The 19,921-nt window shown below is 38.6% G+C and overlaps 1 protein-coding gene across 1 annotated transcript; it reads right to left on the minus strand.

The window, feature by feature from the left end:
• Positions 1–202: 202 nt before the first annotated feature.
• prkg2l (protein kinase cGMP-dependent 2, like) lies at positions 203–17,900 on the minus strand. The gene is made up of 19 exons (XM_079473737.1): positions 17,897–17,900; positions 17,051–17,580; positions 15,456–15,622; positions 15,128–15,241; positions 14,826–14,931; positions 13,928–13,991; positions 13,757–13,834; positions 13,283–13,377; positions 12,726–12,794; positions 12,288–12,386; positions 12,060–12,210; positions 10,097–10,236; positions 6,782–6,871; positions 6,466–6,607; positions 5,328–5,491; positions 4,540–4,662; positions 4,225–4,287; positions 1,301–1,367; positions 203–1,186 (listed from the first exon to the last, which is right to left on the minus strand). The coding sequence occupies exons 2-19, from the start codon at positions 17,536–17,538 to the stop codon at positions 1,091–1,093; spliced, it is 2,316 nt and encodes a 771-aa protein (XP_079329863.1). The 5' UTR covers positions 17,539–17,580; positions 17,897–17,900; the 3' UTR covers positions 203–1,090.
• Between the last annotated feature and the right edge of the window lie 2,021 nt (positions 17,901–19,921).

A 19,921-nucleotide genomic window follows, 5' to 3' on the forward strand; every position in this document is an offset into this window, starting at 1 on the left:
GATGTTTTTTGCTTCAATAATGTTCAATTAGCATGAAAAGCAATGGGACTTCAACCAAAATGTACTCTTAAATAGGCCTATTAAAACTTAAAAAGGTTTCAATATTTAAAAAATATATATAAAGTAAAATTTCCTACTATGATAGTCAATGGTAAAAAATCAATACAATGATAAAATCATTAGACATCACAGGAATTATTTTCTCAGGTTGTTTTTAATAATATATTACATCTCAACTCCAAGTTAAATATCTGGCTTACGGCTGTTTTTGAAGATGATACATCAACCATTTCTTTTGAAGAAGGTTTTGTGAAAAGTTTCGGAGAGGATTGTTTTGCACCTATATTTCATGGAAGAAAAGGTGTTTAGTAGCTACAAATAAAATTCTAAATCAAGATTGCATTAATAATAACAATAATAAACCGCTTTGGGATTGCTCTCCTCTTTTCACTGTGTTCCGTCCCTGACTTTCTCTTGAATGAAATCAGTATAGTTTCCCGTGTCAAATAAGGCGGAGCATCAGAGCATACTTATTACCAAATGGTGGCTCGAAGATGTTTACCGGTGTCCTGAAATATTGTATGCCTGAGTTTTTCAGTGACCTCGGGCACCAATGGGACCTTTAAAGTGCCACCTATGCGCTTTAATATGAAACTGGGATCTCATTAATATTCATGTTTGCTCCGCACAGGGTCACCGAAATTATGCACAGTTTGGACCAGATTTAGTTCGAAAGCATTTCACAGACGATCGTTTTTCGGTTTCGAAGTGTTTCTCCATTGAACTTAATCCATTAAATGTGGACTTTTGTCTAGTTAACCATGTCAAATGTTAGATACTGTTACCAACATAACATTAGTACAAAACAACAAACAGCTCAGGGAGTCAACATCCATTCTGAGGTACACTGAGACTTCTGAGACATTCTTCACCAATCACTTGATATGAGGTTTGAGCACGTATGTGGGCTGTCTTGATTTTGTGTGGTCCTTTGTTCACTTACAAAGTCAAACAGGCCAGAAAAGAGGTCTAAAATACTTTGAGAACAAAGCGATGATCTGCACAAAATGCTCGCAGATATGACTTGTTCTCAGAAGTCTTTATCCCAGCCAGACACTTCATCTGGAGGTTCTTCAAGCTCAGGGGGAAACATGTCGAAGTGACTGTGATCCAGTGGCCCTTTCAGCTGGGGAAATAAGAGACATGACAGAACAGAAAAAAGTAAAGTAAGCACGGAGAAACGACTCTTCTTTTATTTCTAACACAATGTGACACGTGTAAAAACAGTGTTATGCTTCACCTCTCTCCTCAGAGGAGATGCCAGCTTTCTTCTTCTCAGTCCCTCCCAGTTGAAGCCTTGAAACCACCTAAGAGAATGAACAGCAGTCAGACACTTTCTCTCAAAGGAAAACATTTACCTAATAACCTAAGCATAACCGACGCCACTTCCTAATGGTGAAGTCCATATTGATGTTTGGGTTTCAACAACAAAGTTAAACACACGCCTGTTGTGAAGTTTCTAGCAATCCTGAAGACTTTAACTCAAAAGTGTTCGATAAGGTTGGAAATAAACACTAGAGGTTTACAACCTGAAAGCTTTTCAAGATTCCAATTCTATTGTGGCGTTCACACAATGTACTGCATGTCTAACACTGCATAATAATGAATTCACACACATCTCAATAGACAGCAGCACGTAGCTACAATATTCAAATGAATGGGATAATATTTATTCTCCCTCGTGTTATTCCAAACCTGTATGACTTTCTTTCTTCTATGAGATATTTTAAAGAACAACACACTCGCCTCATTGACGTCAATTGAATGGACACAAAACAACTGCGACATTTCTCAAATATCTTCTTTTGTGTTCTGCAGAAGAAAGAAGGTCATGCAAGTGTGGAATAACAGGAGTCTGAATAAAAAGATGTCAAAAACTTTATTTTGAGTGAATTGTCCCTTTAAGCTACCACAGTCACAGTTATGTGTTGATGGTCCTCTCCAGGGGCGTCACTAGACCCCCTTTTACTAGGGCACGGGCCCCGGTATATATCTGCTGTGCTCCAGTATAGCTTTAGGTCGAGTAACTCTCCTAGTCCTCTTTAAACACTGTATTGCTCTCTCTGTTAAAGGAAAGTCCCAGCGTGCTGTCTATGCCTTCAACACTCTGTTGGAGAAGACAGCTGAGACTCTCATTTCGGCCTCTAATTGTTTCTCCTGTGAATACACACTTTGAATAATTTGGCAGGCAGGTTCAGCTAACCATTGTAATGTGACACAAAAGTCACACACAGCAAAACACGCTCAACAATAGACTACCTTTGAGCACACACACGGATCAGTGAAGTGGATCTTATGTTCACCAGTGCAGATAAATGAAACACAGAAGCCTGTACAGTAGAGACTGTAAGAGCAAGGGCTCCAAGGTCTCTGGATGTCCCATTTAGCATCATCACAAGTGTGCAAGCAATGTAAGCAGCTATTTGCTTATCTCCAGCAACAACACCACGTCTGTAAAAGAACTGGATAAATCAAAAGCAAAACTTGTGTACCATTATTTCTGTATAGGCTAGACATGATTGTCACAGAAACTCATAGATTGTGAGTTTTGCAGTCTTATGCTTGCCTTTTAGCATTTTTTTGACCACAGCTATATTATAGAAAATTGTCTATTTGACTATCTTCTGCTCTGAAATCTCATTTGCAATCATGTTCATTTTAGTTTTGACTTTAGTTGGTGCCAAACACAGTACCAAAGTTCACTATGTGATTTAAGTGATTTTGGGCAGTTCTTCACGTATAATAAAAAATTGAATGTGGTTTATTTTAAAGGATAGTTCACCCAAAAAACTTTACGAATTACTCACCCTCTAGTTATTTTTTGTTTGGTTGAACAGAGAGAAAGATATTTGGAAGAATGCTTGTAACCAAACAGTTCTTGGCCCCCATTGACTACCATAGTAGAAAAAATGACAATGCTAGTCAAACGTGCCCCAGAACTGTTTGCTTTCCTACTTTAAAATATTGTATTTTGTGTTCAACAGAACAAAGAACTCTATACAGATTTGGAACTCGAAGGTGAGTAAATGACATCATTCTTACTTTTGGGTGAACCGTCCCTTTAACTGTTTTTGTATACAGGGATGTACCGAATGTTCGGAAACCAAAATATTCAGCCGAAAATGGCAAAAAAGAAATGATGGCACCTTGGCCGTTTACACGAAAAAGCCGTCTGTTTAGATGGAAACAGCGTTTTGGGGACTGAAAATGCAAACTTTCAAAGTTTCTGTGTAAACTGCAAGAACTTTCTGAAAACGATGACGTCAGGCGCATGCATATAATGGACATTCATATTACGCACCGTCGTGCGAGTATAGTACTTTCTGTACTGTAAGCTTTTGCTGCTCCACTATGTATTGACGTTTAAACACACATATACATATTAAAAAGCACTTTTGGCTTATAACTGTCCATGTGTTATAACACGTCCTGTTTCTTTACACAACAACATCGCCATCCACTGGCCTGGCGTGCATACTACAGCATTTTTATTCGTTTTCCTGGATCCATGTAAATGCAGACCGTTCTGATAACGCTGTCATGGGTACGTGCAACTTTTCAAAAACGCGAAGGCCGTTTTTCATCCTGTTAACGTGGCCTGAGAGAACAGTTAGCTTTTGTGGGCGGAGTTTGGAGGAGAGATGTGATATAAAATGGTTGTCAGTCAGAATTGCTTGCATGGACTCTTTGAATCATTTTATAGTGTAGCCTATAATAATCCAACAGTTTTCGTTTAGTCAGAAAAAAGTGTTATTGAACATTAGAAGCTTAACATATGTAAAAATTGTTTTGGTACAGAGTACAGTACATTCTTTCAGCAGAAGGTTAAAAGCCTAATTTACGCTATTCAAGAAGGGAGACGTGTGTTACGTATATTAAAAAACAAGAAACAATATAAAAAGTATACGTTGACCATTCAGTTTATGCAATAGTGAAAATGTGGCTAAATAAATACAGGAGGGAAACGTATTCAGCCTTCAGCCAACTGTTTCATTTTTATCCGGCTTCGGCCAAGATCTTTTTATTTCGGTGCCTCCCTAGTTGTATGAAAAATGCCAGAATACAAATCAAACATCCTCCTTTAGTATTGCATGCGAGAAAGAAAGTCACACAGATGTAAAACAACAGTAAATACCAACAGATTTTTCACATTTTTTGACCTACTTGTGTTTCTTGATTTCAATGATGCCGTTCTTCTTATTTCCAAGCCGCTCTGCTGGATTGAGTCTGATGACCGGGGAAATAAGTAAGAGTTTCTGACTGCTCTTATACAAGCCCAGAAACAGAAAAAGAATATGAATAGGCCTACATTAACATGCATGCACAGCTATGCATGGATTTCTAAACGTACAGAACATAATATTGTATATGATGACAAGGTAAACAGAAAGAGACCTTTTAAGAATCTTGTCTTACATCTGATTACTAAACAGTGCAATGTGATAGATACTGTATGCATCTAAAATGAACGAGTCATACTTGCAAAGCCTCCGTATGAGATCCTCGGGACGCTTGGTGATCCTCTTGGGAATGTCCACCTTCTCAATGCCATGCAGAACCATAGTGTAGATCCTGATTGGATCAGAACCTGTGAAAGGGGGGCTGACAGTCGTGGGGCAGATGTTACATTTCAGAAAAGTCATCATCAAATATAGTTTATCATAAGGAAAATGTTGAGATGAGTCACTAAAACAAATATTATTAAGCTACTGCTTAAAAGGTTCTTTACAGCGTGCCATAGAAGAACCTTTTGTGAAACGTGAAGGTTCTTCAGATGTTAAAGGTTTTTATGGAACCATTTAGACAACAAAGGTTGTTGCCGTGCTAATGCTGACTTAAGTCTCAAGATATGAAGGATGCTCTGGGAGCCAATGAAGGTTAATTTTACACTAGCCGACCATTTGTTTCTTTAGTTTAGCTACAGAACTGATTCTGAGAAGGTCTGGAAATGCTTTGCCCATCAAAGGTGAAGTGTGTATTTTCTGGGCCACTACGGGCACCGAGTGGAGTTGGTGCACACAATGATTGCTTCCGAGCAGGTTTCCCAAACACGCTGTCTTTTGGCCTCGGCAGTCATACTGGACTGCGCAAATTTGTTGAATTGATGGTGACAGGAGAGCATTCAATTAATGAAGCAAAACCAGTCGAGCATTTTCAGTTTTCAGCATTTACTGGGATGAGATATTACCCTTTTGTTCTGTGGTGTTGATTCTAGGATAAGAGGGAATAAAAAAAACATTAAAAGACCTTCACAACAATATGATTACCTGCCGATCAGCAGCTCAAAAATGAGGATGCCCAAAGACCAGCAGTCGGCTCCCAAGTCATGACCTTTATTCATAATGATCTCCGGAGCCACATACTCAGGGGTTCCACAAAACGTCCAAGTCTTCTTGCCTAGTCCAATCTTCTTGGCAAAACCAAAATCAGTCTGAGAAAACACGGGATTCCAAAAGGTGAAGGTGAGAAAGAGGAAATTTGTGAATTGATCTCAGAATGTACAATGTACTTAACGATGGCCCCAACGGTATTTATCCATGGACACCTTCAGCACAACACACACAAATGTAAACATTATCAAACCAACAGTCATTTGCAAACAAATATCACACAATTCCTCAGAACAAAAGATTAAGTACGTATTGTGTTATGTATACTTGATTTATTTTAGTAAATTGAACAAGCATCACATATTATTTTGATCTACTTGATTGAAACATGTTCATTTAAGCCAAAGCAGTACTGTTTTTAGTTTGTAGTTTGAACATAAATCCTAATACAAAGGTGTTAAAACAAAATTAATACTTTAAAGGGGTCATATAGCGCGAAAACACATGTTTTTCTATGTCTTTGGTGTGTTATAAGTTGCCTATGCATGTATTAGACACGTAAAATTGCAAAAATTAAAGCATCGGAAAAAAAGATGCATTCCAACTAAAAGCGCATGCTCACCCAGACCTACCTGAAACGCCTCGTGTAACCAGACCCCTAACAAATCTATGTCAGTTTGTGGTATGATTTGACTAAGACCACCCAAAAAGTAATCGCTGAAATGAACATGAATTATAATTAATAAATACTGTAAAGGTATTGTTCCATGTTAGTTCATGTTAGCTCATTGTAAAGTGTTACCATTATTATTTTGTTTTCTAATCCATTAACATTCCTTCATTTGTAGGTGTGGCTTACGTCAACAAATGCCTTTTTGACCATTAGCCTAATATATTAGTTGGATGTATTTGATTAATATTATAAATCAACTGGCAATTTTGAGGTTTTTTATGTGTCGGTTTTGTTATGTTGGTGTTTAAATACAAATTTGCCATCATAAATGGCTTCTATAACACTGTCTCAAAATCACTGTCTGACCACTAGTACATATAGAACGTCTGCACATAAAATGACCATTTTGACGTAGCCTTCAGCATCCAGCAGCAGATTCTCTGGCTTCAGGTCTCTGTAAACAATGCCCGATCCGTGCAGATAATCGAAAGCCTCCAGCACACATCCAGTGCAGAATCGGGCCGTAGCTTCATCAAAGCAGCCCCTAAATGAAATCACAGCAAGCTCATTTAAGAGACTTTACTGGCCCTTACTGGCCATCGTGCCAAGATAAGAATCATTCAGCTATAATCATTAATAACCGTACATGTGATTAAATTATGTTAATAAAAGACAGCAGGTTGTAATATGTTAAAAAACGAAAACAACCTACACTCACATGTCCCTCAGCACGCTCCAGAGTTCTCCTCCTAGACAGACCTCAAGCAGCATATAAACATATTTATTGTCATGGAACGTCCTGAACAATCTGAAAAACACACACTGTATATATTGGGCTATTTTCCTGGAGCAAATGATAATAATTCATACAATGAAAATATGGATATAGGTGAAAGATGAAAAAGGGTTTAAGCATAAAAACAATGTCCCTCCTTACGACAACGCTTACGTGTGATTCATTACTTTTTCGTAGGTAGCTAATAATCGTACATTGATAAATGCTGAAATACATTCAATCTGCTAAAATACTGAACTCCAGACAGGCTCGGTGGGTCCTTTTTCGGTCGTTTAGATTTTTCTCTCTCGTACCGACCGGGTTCCAAGAACATCAAACCCAATTCTTTATCGCATATTTTTGATCACTCCGAACGCCCGTCTACTCCCAAACATATTTTACCTGAGACTCCTGAGAGTCATCTCCAGGCTCAAATTGTGATGTCTCGCGATATTCAAGATTTTGTTTTGGCTTGCTCGATTTTTGCCACCTGTAAGACTTCCAATCGACCCCCAGATGGGTTACTCCAACAGCTGTCTGTCCCTTCGAGACCCTGGTCCTACATAGCGCTAGATTTTTGACCGGATCAGTCAAAAAGGAGAGTGGTCAAAAGCCCCATTTTCCCCCGAGGTGCATGAGGAGCTCGCTAAGTCCTGGAATGCACCCTTCTTGGTGTGTTCCAGACTAGAGGGCTCGGTAGCTCTGACTTCCCTGGATGGTGGTGCGGCCCAGGGCTACGTCGACATCCCCCAGGTGGAACGTGCAGTCGCAGGGCACCTGTGCCCACCTGGAGGGATCGATGAAGACTTCTGTCCTAGGCTCATAAGCTTTCTTTGACAGTTTACGGTGCTGCTGGACAGGATGCTTCTGCTCTACATGCTATGGCAGTCCTCCAGGTTTTTAAGGCTAAAGTGCTGAAGGACGGGAAGGCGGGAAGTCCGACCCAACTCACATGATCGAGTTACGCACTTCACGCTCTGGGCGACGAAGTTCACGGCACAATGGTGATCCAAAAGAGGCATCTGTGGCTCAACCTTGCGCAGATGGGCAACACCGAGAAGGCCCGCATTCTGGACGCGCCCATCTTGCAAGCTGGGCTGTTTGTTGATACTGTGGAGGACATGGCACAGCAGTTCTCCGCGGTCCAGAAGCAGACTGAGGCGATCACGCAGATCCTGCTGCGCCGCGAAGTGGCCACCCATAGGTCGTCATGGTCCCGAGCGCAGCTCCTCAGGTTTCAGGAAGATTACGTCTCGCAGTAGCACTCGCTAGTCTTGTCAGTGTCGCTCAGCACCGTGGCGTGTAGAGATAGGTTCCTAGTCAGTCTCTCAACACAACGTCGAGAGACCGACACGTTGTGTCTTCATGCCACAAAGCTTCGCCGAACCACTGCAGCGACCGAGAGATACCTCCCAGGTTCCTCAGCCCAAAGGGTGAATGAATGGCCGCCGCCATCTTCCTTTTATACCCGTATGTACGTGGCGGGACTGGCGTGCGTGTGTCATTCCAAGCCCATTGGCGTTTTGAAATTCCTCTCGGAGATGATACGTTTTCAAGATCAAACCCCCAGTCAGTCTCTCAACACAAAGTTGAGAGACTAACTGAAGGGGAACTGTGCGTACGCTTGCTTCCATGCAAAACTTTAATTTAATTGCCTTTTTGTTTTTCTAGACGAAAAATAAATATACATACATTTTCCCTGAAGACGTCCACTAAAATGTAATTGCAGTGTAACAATCTTGTCATGCATATTTACAACAAAAGTAAATTTCTGAAATATTTAAAAGACTAATTATTACACCCGAAATCCTAATTTACAGTTTTTGTGTTTGTCGCTATCCTACATTTTGCCCATTTACACAAATATATAATTTTATACATAAAAATGTATTATTATCTTACATATTTTAATATTACAAGTCAGAATAAGTAAGTTGTTTGAATTTGTACATAAATATTGTGAAATTTTGACATTTTATTCTCCAAAAACTTAGTAGACATTTTACTTTCAGGATTGACAGAGAAACCATACGTAGGCAGCGGGAAGGGATAACAAAAATACTTTATTAAATAAAACAGAAAAACCCATGAGGGGGCAAGTTATAGTTCCAACAGAAAACTTCCCACGATGGAAAAAAGGACACGACGCGAAGATATAGTGATAAATCCGACTGTTCTGTACTTTCATTTAAGACACAACAGACTATTTTCGACATAACCTTGTATTTCACAGTATAAAAAATGCACAAGAAGACACAACAGAAAACTTGCTAGTGTTCTTGCGCTGTATGATAACTTGCGTCTGTGAGCACACTTCGAGTTAGAAGTAGATAAAAAGTTTAAATGAGCAAGCATTTTAAAACGCGTTAAAACAATATGTTGTTATGACAAACTATGCCAAAGACTGTAAAAGAAATATGCGGTTACATGCGTCACTCGACTCGCACTGCATGTGAGGACAGGTGCGCGCAGCCGAGACTCATGTAGACTGGTTTGGTTTCTAAACACTGCTGCAGCAATTTGATGTTATATTCCTGGAAGTTGGAGACTGCCACCTCCAAACCCGGACTGCCTGCTCTGCCTATAACGCCGGACCTGTCTGTAAGTCATTTAACAGCAGATTAAGGTGTCTGTCTCTCAATGTCACATCATGTCAACTATTGCATGTTTTTCCAGCACCCTATTTAGGCACAGCAAACATCTGTGAACCTGATGCTTGATAGTGAATCCGGTGCTAAAATCACCCTGACATATATGACGTAGTGCAATTCGTTCCCTTCACATTCAACATTACCAGGCCAGCATTCGTAAAGAGCCAGAAGTGTGTGTAAAGCAGCTCTAGCCTTTCGTCCACAAATGCCAGACGGCCGATAAAATGAGCAAGAGTAAACAATCAAAGACAGGCTCTGAGATTCCCAGGGGAGTTTCATAGCAACATGCAAAGCACAAGCCCCCCTTTACAGAAAGAGACGAAAAACCCACTGGCACACTGGGACCACTGCATCCATTTAAACCCAAATTACTTTATTTCTCTACCACTGTAGATATCTGTTTTCTCTACCACACTTGTTACACACAGTCTGGAGTATTAAAGACGAAGGTCTATTATTACTTCACAGCAGCAACTACAAGGTTCCTGAGCTCTGAACTGGGCACTCAAAGGACAAAAGTGTGTGTCCGCTAAACGTTTCGTTTTAATTTCAAAGTGGACATATCAACAGTCACATTCAATTCAGGGTGAATGCATTAAGCACTGACCTGACGATGAAGTTCGAATTGGTTTGCCGGAGGATGTTTTTTTCGGAATAGATGTGCTCCTGCTGTCTGCTGTCCACAATGTGCTTCTTTTTTATACACTTTAAGGCATACGCTGTATCTTCTGAATCTTTCATCTTGACCTGTAAGAAAATAACATTTTCCTATAAACAAACCAAATAATATGACCAGTTATTGATATTGGAAATCTGTGCCCAGGTAAAAAAAGTGCACTTCAATACAAGTACATTTATTTCAGTCATGTCAACTCTCGGAGTGATCATTTCAAACAGCATTTATTAGCAGGGACATGCAATGAACTGTACATAAGCTTGATTTTGGCAGACAAGATTTGCTGCTGTTGCTGAGATAATAAAAAAATAGTTCAGCTTATATTCAGCTTCAGTGTATAAAAAAACAAAGGAAGGATTTGGAGCTGGGGAGGAGGAGGGATAAAATAAGCTTTCGTAATCGCGCAGCATCCTGAGCACAGGTTGGAATGCCATATACAGGTATACGGTTACGTAAATAAGTACGTATTTCGGATACAAGACACATTGGAATGTGTCATGATTCCGCTATCATGTCATGTTTATTCTTGGTCTTGCAGCGGAGTCATGGCATAGCCTTAGGTTTTGTGTGAGAAAGACATGGCTTTGTTTTGATTCTGACTTGCCATGTGCTTTCTCGTGTCTCGTCAGTGTTTCCCGCCATCTCGTTTCCTCGTTAACCTTCCCTGAGTGTTTCAGTAGCCGCACCTGACCCTTGTCAATTATCCTGTGTTTGTTTCCCTTTAAAGCCTCCTCGTGTCTATAGTCCTGTGCTCGTTCGTTGTACTTGTATGCTGTTCTTGTTACCCCTGTAGATGATTCCTGCACTGTATGGTGTGTTACAAGTTCATGGTCCTGTACGTTTATTTCCAAGCTCCTTGTTTGGTTGTTTTTGCCCCCTTGAGGGAAGTGTTTGTTTTCAGTTTTTGAGAGTTAGTTTGGTTAGTGTTTTCCCCATTGAGGGTGTTTGTTTTGTATCTATTTATTAAAGTCTTGTTAACCCCTTCATCCGTGTCTGCCTGCACTTGGGTTCTTCCACCACGTCCATTCCTCTACGTTCACGACAGGAATGAGCCAATTAGCGATTTGTTTAGAGTTCCATGCCCGAACTATACTGTATATACATATATAAAGGGCTTAATTTTCACACATTAATTTATGAATATACAGTACTTTAGTACTTTTTAAGATCTGAGTGTGAACCCTTTGCTATTTTGAGACACCATTAATAGTACTAAAGACGATCTTTGTAATACACAGCACAACTCAAAAAGTTCTTTTTCTTTTGTAATTTAATTCCAAAAAGCAAACTTTCGTATTTTCTAAATTCTTAACACACACTCTTATAGATTCATTAAGCACGAAGTAAAATATTTCAAGAGTTTTTGGTTTTAATTCGGATGGCTACGCCTTTGAGCTACGATTTTGAGCTGTAAGTCATTGCCATCAAAATAAAAAAGACGTTGTGCTTAATCAATCTATAAGAAAGTGTGAAAAATGAAAGAAAAAATACTTTTTAAGTTTTTTAGTACAAACTTAATGTGTGAAAATAGAGCACTTTAAGTACACTTATGGAAGCGTACTAAGTGTAATTAAATAATGTGTATTCTTGTGCACTATATTTTCACCTGGGTGCTGAAACATCAAAACATAAAAAAATACATAGCTTAGTCCTTTTCTAGGTTCAATTAAATGTTTGGGTTTTTGCAAATTTTATCCAACCATGGTTTGAAACATCCCAGCATTCTGGAGTGTAGAGACCGCTTTAATAAACAATGTGCTCTTATTATGTGTAGGTATATCTGCATGTGTATCAAATAAAAACAATACAATTCACAACAGCCCGGTCTGCATTTGACTGCCATTATGTGCAGAATTGTATGTGCTTGGTATATGAGGTAAGGGTAAACTCTTACCAGTTCCACTCTGCCAAAGCCTCCCATGCCTAATGTTGCCACTATTTGCAGTTCCTTTAGAAAGCTGCTACAGGACAAAGCAGCTGCCCTCTCCCTCAGTCTTCTGATCTCCGCCGCTTCAGGACCGCGTTCAGACAGAGGTGACTGAGACCTGCGTGGAGATGGCTGTCTGAGAGTCACATACAGGAATGTAACGCTTCTCTGTGGATGTGTGTGAGATGCTCTTACGCTGCGTTTCTCCTCTCATCGCTCAGAGAGAGCTGTTCCACATACTCTCTCAAGTAAGCCTGTAGTTCCTCGTAGGTTCCCACCATCTGGTTAAAGTTACTGTTGAAGTTCATAAGACAGTGTTATAAGTGATTCAGGGAAACAGGTTATAGTTTGTTGTTATTTCACATCAGTCGATAAAAGATTATGGGGTGTATGGGATCAGGGAACCAAGGTGACATCACATTATATTGTTACATCGCCAGTTTGTGTGCTTTGAACATAGATTTATTTGACATTTTATTACTCTTTATCTTTGGATCTCGGAATACTTACAAAATACTTTTAGAAAATAATATTTAAAAAAACAATAGGTTTCAACAGCATAGAAGCATTGTCTGCAGAATAAAAAATGCTACTAAGAAAATCTCTCTAGCTATTGTAATTTCTCTGACTTACTCTCTGTCCACCACCAAACACTGCGTGTCATCTTCATTTGCAATGATATTAGCCGAGCGGACATCCTCACTGAAATGAAATTACAAGACACGTAATGTTGTTGTGACAGTGACAACGCAGAGCACTTTATCTGAGCAACATTAAACAACAAATAATCAAACGTGACCAAAGTCTCCTGTGTGCTTTTCCCCCTGTTGTTCACTCACTGACAAATCCATTTAGGAAATGTTTTTTTAAATACAGTGCTGATAATGTAATCCGCTTGTTAGATCGTGAGGTTGGGAGTACCTTTTCGTGGTCATTTCCAGATACAAGTGCGTCAATCGTCGCCTCGGTAACGCAAGAGTTTACAGATTGTGTTGATGTCAATAGTGACCACATTATAGAGAACGGTCAGATATTTCAGTACACACATTTTGCCGGTCTGAAGGTGTATTCATGTCGTGGCGAACAGTATACAACAACATAGGTTGTTGTCATATGCAATACAGTTCATCTGTTTTTGGCCCACGAAAAGGGTATAATGGCAATATAAAATGTGTTATTGTTTTCCAAACCTTATGAGAGCTTTTTCTCCAAAGTAATCACCAACTCCAAGAGTCTTGATCTCTTGAGGTTCAGAAAAGCCCTCTGTGGTCTGTGTCACAGACACCTGTCAAAAGAGAAAGAAAATCTCATTACATCACTACATTTTTATGGCTGTGTTTAAAAATGAATGAAAGCAGCTTTACATCCTATGTTCCTGGACATTAATATCAGGTTTTTTTGCATGCACAAGTACAGTACGGCCATGTAGGCATTGAGATTTGTTTTCAATACAAATGCCATTTGGTCACAAACATAGACTAAAATACATCAGATAATTATACGTTTTGGATGTTTTACATCTGTATTAAGTGCTAGCCACCTGGATCCTAAAATACGGATGTTACAGTTGTTACAATGTGAATGAGGAGTGCAGTCTGATCTTACAGTGATGCATTTGTCAGAAGAATTGATAGAAAAAGTTACAAGAATTCTGTAATACTTACCTCTCCTTTAGCTATGATGAAGAAAGTGTTACCTTCCTCACCTTCACGTATAATATACTCCCCTTTATCAAAATAATCCTATACAAACATAAGTGTGATCCGATTACACTTAATTTTAGACCATATACATGCACCATCATCACATGGCACAATAAAATGCTGAACACTTACAACTTCCAGACAGTCAACGATTTTGGCAAGTTTCTCCTCTGGCAGGTCTTTTAATAACGATACACTTAAAAACAAAGTAACGAGGTTTGATATTTAGAATGGCATGTCACTTTTTGGTGCATACAAATATACAGAGATTTCTTACAACCTTCTGACTAAAATACTGTAAATATACAAAAATGCATTTGAAATACATTTATTTCATGCTTAATATACTGCAAATAGATTTAAATTTATGTACGCACTAAAAATACCTGCATTGTACTTTTGATATAAAAATGTGGCATACCTATAAAATAAATTGGAACAACTCATTTTGTATTTAATGCACTTGAATCGTGCAGAGAGGTCCAACTAAACATATACTGAAGTATATGCACTAAATTAAAAAAGGACATATAGAACTAACTAAAAGGTATATCCTACAATCATATTTTACACTTAAAAACTGCATTTTACTGTTTTAAAGGCAGCAACAATGTTAAATTACAGAAATAAACTGTCAATTTACAAGTTGGGTGTAACATAACATGAAAAACATGTCATTTTACTTCACAGTTTTTTTCCGGTGCCCAGCTGCTGCAATATAACCTATTTTACTGGATTTATTTTTACAGAGTTGACACGTGCTCGGCTAAATATTAAGAAATGCGCATTGTGCACAAGTAGATAAAGTTTAATTCAATATTTTTACAAATGTAAGAAATCTCTTCAGAAATTGTAACTTTATTCAGATAAATTGTTGTATTTTAAAAGTATTTATTTTTGTACTAGGGATCCTTAGTAGTCCACAAGCATTAAACAGTAATATACAGTAATAATCAGACTCAATCAGTCAAGCAGAAACGTGTATATGTGTTGTGATAAACATGTAGAAATGTTGATGGCATGAATGCACCTGCGCAGGAAGTTGAAGTACTCCTCATGTCTGGCCTGAGTGGATCTCATCATGATAGTTTGAAAAGTCTGCCGGTCCAGAGCCCAGATGTGAGACTGAGTCACAGCTAACCAAACACAATCACCATCAATTCCACTCCATGCCACCCATTAAACAACATACACACTACACAAGTAGGTACGGAAAAGAATTAGCATATTCATGTATTGTGTGTTCATAAATCAAACTGTAGATAGATTATTTACTTTAAGTTACACTTAAAAAACACATGAAAATGTCCCCCTGTCCTTTTAAAAACACACCTTTGACTGTGGCCGTTCTTTTGCAGTTATAGAGAATAGCCAACTCTCCGAAGGCCGTCCCGGGACGCATCTGACCCAGCAACTTGCCGTTTTGCATTACCTCTAATAAACCCTCTAAACAAGCACACCAAATGAATGCATTTAAAACAGAAGGCACTTATGAAATAAAACAGGAATAACAGTAGCAGAGCATTACTATATTTGCAGTCCTTTGATCAAACGATAATGTCATTTTTAGAATTTTGATCTATAAAGCTGTTTTGACCTGAACAATTATGTGAGAACATGAAGGATTGAGAAGCAGATGTCAATGACATTCGGACTGTACCTGCGAGCACATAAAGGAAGTTCCCCGGCTCTCCCTCCTGAATAACCAGCTGCTCAGCAGCGAAGATCTTCTCATGCATGCAGTCCACCATTTCTCTCGTGTGCTGAGGCTCCAGCTTCTTCAGAAAGTCATTGTTCATGATGGCTTCATTGATCAGTTTCTTGGTGCTCCAGGTAGAAGAAGAAAAGTTTATTAACTGTAGAATCCAGTAGTGTGTCTTTCTGAAATCTAGACTGGAATATCATTTTTGGACATAGCAGCAACAGAAAAGCCACATGAAACACACGTGAACAAAAGCTTGTGTTATGTCCAACATGGTGATACTGTATGCTAGCCGCATTCGCATGTTTTATGTGATCTCGGGGGTTTTACATTTCATGTGATCTCAGTAATATACACACGAACGAGTTCCAGAACCACAAATTTTGCAAGTGGATTTTTGCACATGTGACATTTCTGTTGTCTACATGTACTCACATGTTAAAAACGTGTGAGATTATAACTTCTCTTTGTTTAAAATGTTACTGACTTTTATTTCCAGATTTAAATAGACATTCACCCATTTCTGTCATCATTTACTCATCCTCAATTTGTTTCAAATCTGTATAAATGTCTTTGTTCTGATGAACACATGAAAAGATATTTGTATGCTTGTAAGTCACCATTGACTCCCATAGTAGGAAAATTACTTTATATTTCTTTGTTCTGTTGAACATAAAAGAATACATTTGGAAGAATGTAGGAAAGCAAACAGTTCTGGGGCACTTTTGACCGCCATTGTCATTTTTCCTACTATGGGGTCCAAGAACTGTTTGGTTACAAGCAATCTTCCAAATATCTTTCTCTGTGTTCAACCAAACAAAATCATGTATACAGGTTTGGAACAACTAGAGAGTGAGTAAGTCATGGTGAGATATTTTCAATTTCGGGTGAACTATCCCATCAAAAAAGTGATCTCAGATTTTCATCACTGCCCGGGTGGATATCATGTGGCTTTCTGAAAGAGTGCACAAACTGTGTGTTGAGACCTTTCTTGTATTTGATCGTGATTTAAATATTGTTCTTATAAATGATCAAAAATCTTCTCTGAGCGTTCTAAGTGTAGCACTCGAAGAATATTGCTCAAAATGCACTTGGGTTGCTTTGATTTAGTAATAACTACAAATAAAAAACAGCTTACAAACCTAATAAACTCTTCATATGATGACAGATTTTCATTTAAAAAAGTCTGACAACACAACTGAACATCTAAGTCTGCATTTGGCGTGTCTGTTACTCATTATCATCTGAAACAGTGAGGTCTCTCCATTGACCTCAAATGGACTTTATGAATGAATTATCACAGGAGATTTGCAGAGCGGCATCAAGAGCGTGTTTAATGAAAACAGTAATGATTCCTGCCTGTGCATACAGATGCCTCATCTTTTGTGTACCCTTGAGCCACTTCATCCCCTTCAGAGTGTGTTATGGAAATCCAGGCTTTCAAGCCCACTCTGGTGTTGGAGACACTACAAAGGCTCCTGTCTCCGCCTTCCAAGAGAATCAGCCTTCGAGTGACTCTATTATGAAACAAAGAAGGTTTTCGGCACACTTACCCGGAGTCTTTGCGTACCCGTGCCCTCTCTGTGGAGATGTGTTGCACCCTGAGGTTGTGACAGAAGTGTCCTGATGTAGGTTCGGCCGAAACTCCCTCTTTGGCCTTAAGGCGTCTATGCACCTCCACAGCGACTCTGTGGAACCTGGTGGAGCCCTGGTTGATCACACTCAGGAGCCTGCAGCTCTGCCTCAGAGGGGCCGGCGGAGAACGTCCGAGGCTGTTAAAGCCAATAGCATCCTGGAGTTTATCGATTTGAGATACCTTTGCCTCCAACTCCCTTTGAAGACTCTGCAACCTCTTCTCCTGAGCGCGGAGCTCCTGGTCTCTCCGTGCCAACTCGTCCTCCAATTGGGCAATCCTCATCTTTAGGGGCTCCGCTGACTCCCGTACAGGGGCTTCTTTTATACTGGAGGCCAGACAGGTCTCCTCAAATCTAGAGGCTTTGATCGATCCGTTCCCCATGATGAGAGAGTCACCGGGCACCATAGAGAGTCCTTTGGGCTTGTAGATTTGTTTACTGGATGGCCACTGAAATCAGAAAATACGGCTTTTCATTCAGAAAAGCTTATAAATAACATTGAATACGATACGTAGTATGTTTAATCCTTTTTTATCTGTGTAGATTTACATCAACAAGTACAGTTAAATCCATAAAGCAAGAGCACACACGTAAATTCGTAATTGTATATAAATATGATTTGGCTGAAGATGAACAAACAATAAGGCTACAGATATATTTCATATTACAATGTACCCCGACGTCCAAACTAAATTCGAAATATGAGCTTAAATATGATATTGAATTCGATCAAATCCAGCAGACAGAGAGATGGATAGTACTCACCAGCTGTCCGCGCACCGTGTAGTGTTTGGCACTCGCGCCGAGGACCGGACTCAACTCCAGTCTCTGTGCGCTTCGTGCTCGATCACATTCATTACAATACGTGCTGAAACAGTAACCCTAGTGACCTCTGGCGGTGAAAGCACTATATAGGATGTGATTTGTTAATGCTTCGTACATGTTCGTACAATATAATGTATGTTTTTAATGTAAACTAATATATTGCGTTACAAAAGTTGGTAAAGCGTTTAAGGTGAGAAATGCACCGTAAGAATTTTCTAAATTCACATAAAAAAACATGAACAGTTTTTAACCAAAAAGAGAAGTAGAGTTGGTGCATTTCAGTTATTTCTTTATTTCACTGACACAGTTCGGATGTCTTTATTGAAAAAGAACCAAGAGGTTGTGAATTAAAGTTACAGAAAGTGTCAGTGTGAAAAAACAACAACGATAGTTACTGTTGATGTCTACAGAAGCATATACACAATCAGCAATAATATTAATAAACATTTACATCTTAATTCAATGCTGGATTGAAAATAATGATAAAAAATCCTTTAGTTAAAAGACTGTAACCAAAAATGTATAAGAGTAGGTACACCACTCCGTTTCAGTTTTTTAACACTCCACAAACGGTTGACCAACAGAATATTAATAACCAGATCAAAATGTTAAACAAATACATTTAAGATTATATCAAAATGAAAACGGAAGTGATGCTGGACCAGTTTACATCTTGCAAAGTGGTCTGTACCTCAATAACGCAAGTGGCTGAATTTTTCTTTGCCTTTGTCTTTGCACATAAATGCCCTCTTACTGTACCTTTTTATTACATTTACTGTCGTTCTACAACAACATAGTAGAAATGTGTTCTGGTAAAAGACAACTGCTGTATCTAACTTAGAAATAAATGTGTTATAAAGTGAGCAGTGGGTCAGGAGTGCTCACACAGGCAGTGAGTGATGGACAGATCAGAATGATCCAAACATGAACTGGCATAAAAAAATGATTACTGGCAAATGTGGTTTGTTCATAGCCGGACTGAAATAGCTGTTTAGAAAGTGTACTCTTCATAGAAGTTAAACACCCGAATTGCATTTGCAAATCGCTACAAAAAACCTGTAAAACAAAAGTCTGCGATTCATAGGATTTGTCACAGAACAGATTCAGGATATTTGCATGAGGGCGTCACATACTTCTTGAAGAGTACACTGTACAGAGAAACAAAACACAAAATCAAGACATTATATTTTCTCAAAAGGGAATTGTTGTGTGTAGAAAATACATGATGTACAGTACAAATATTATATTCTTGTTCAAGGCGTTAAAAATGTCACAGAAACAAACTATGTCTCGTGCATACAAGTAAAGGAAAATCACATCATAACATGCCCCGAGTTTTAAACAAACCACCTAATGCTATTATAATACAAAGTGCACAAGACTGAATACATCTCTTGAGCATTCTCCTCTTTAACAGTGGTTCCAAAATGATACAAAATTTGAAAACCCAGCTAAAGTATTTTTTTTGTGATTTACCATTGTTTACATAAAATCGTTACAAATAATGTTAGAACATTATATGAAATAATAACCCTGATATCTTTAATGCCGACTGAGTTAAGTCATGTCAAATATATACATTTTTATCAAACTTTGATACTCATTATCTCCTAATAGATTTTGAGACTTTAGCCTGGTTTTCATAGATTGAGTCACATTTTCACCAAAACTGATTCATTATACTACCAAAAGAAAGAGAAATATACAGTTTCTCTACAGTAAAGAAGAGAAATACAGTTTAAATACAATTTTACAGTTTCTTAATGTTTTTATAGTCGAGGTTTCAAAATTGAAACTTTTTTTTTAGTTGAATATTACTTGTGATTAAGCCCTTGACATCAAATCAAAACAACTGTCCGCCATTAATGAGAAAATGCAACTGTTTTTTAGACTTGAACCAGATAAATAGGAACAAATATTGCTTTAACATATTTAGATTTGCAGATTTGTAACATTTGTAACAGA

Source organism: Barbatula barbatula, assembly GCF_947034865.1.
Source record: "Barbatula barbatula genome assembly, chromosome: 14".
NCBI classification, from domain to species: Eukaryota; Metazoa; Chordata; class Actinopteri; order Cypriniformes; family Nemacheilidae; genus Barbatula; species Barbatula barbatula.

What these genes read in the sequence shown, in the direction of transcription:
- prkg2l (XM_079473737.1), bottom strand. Translation starts at nt 17,538, where the DNA reads ATGGTGCCCGGTGACTCTCTCATCATGGGGAACGGATCGATCAAAGCC. An exon ending in TGGAGCGTGCTGAGGGACAT is followed by an intron (nt 6,608 to 6,781) that starts GTGAGTGTAGGT and finishes GATTTCATTTAG; the next exon opens with GGGCTGCTTTGATGAAGCTA. An exon ending in ATTGAAATCAAGAAACACAA is followed by an intron (nt 1,368 to 4,224) that starts GTAGGTCAAAAA and finishes TCATTCTCTTAG; the next exon opens with GTGGTTTCAAGGCTTCAACT.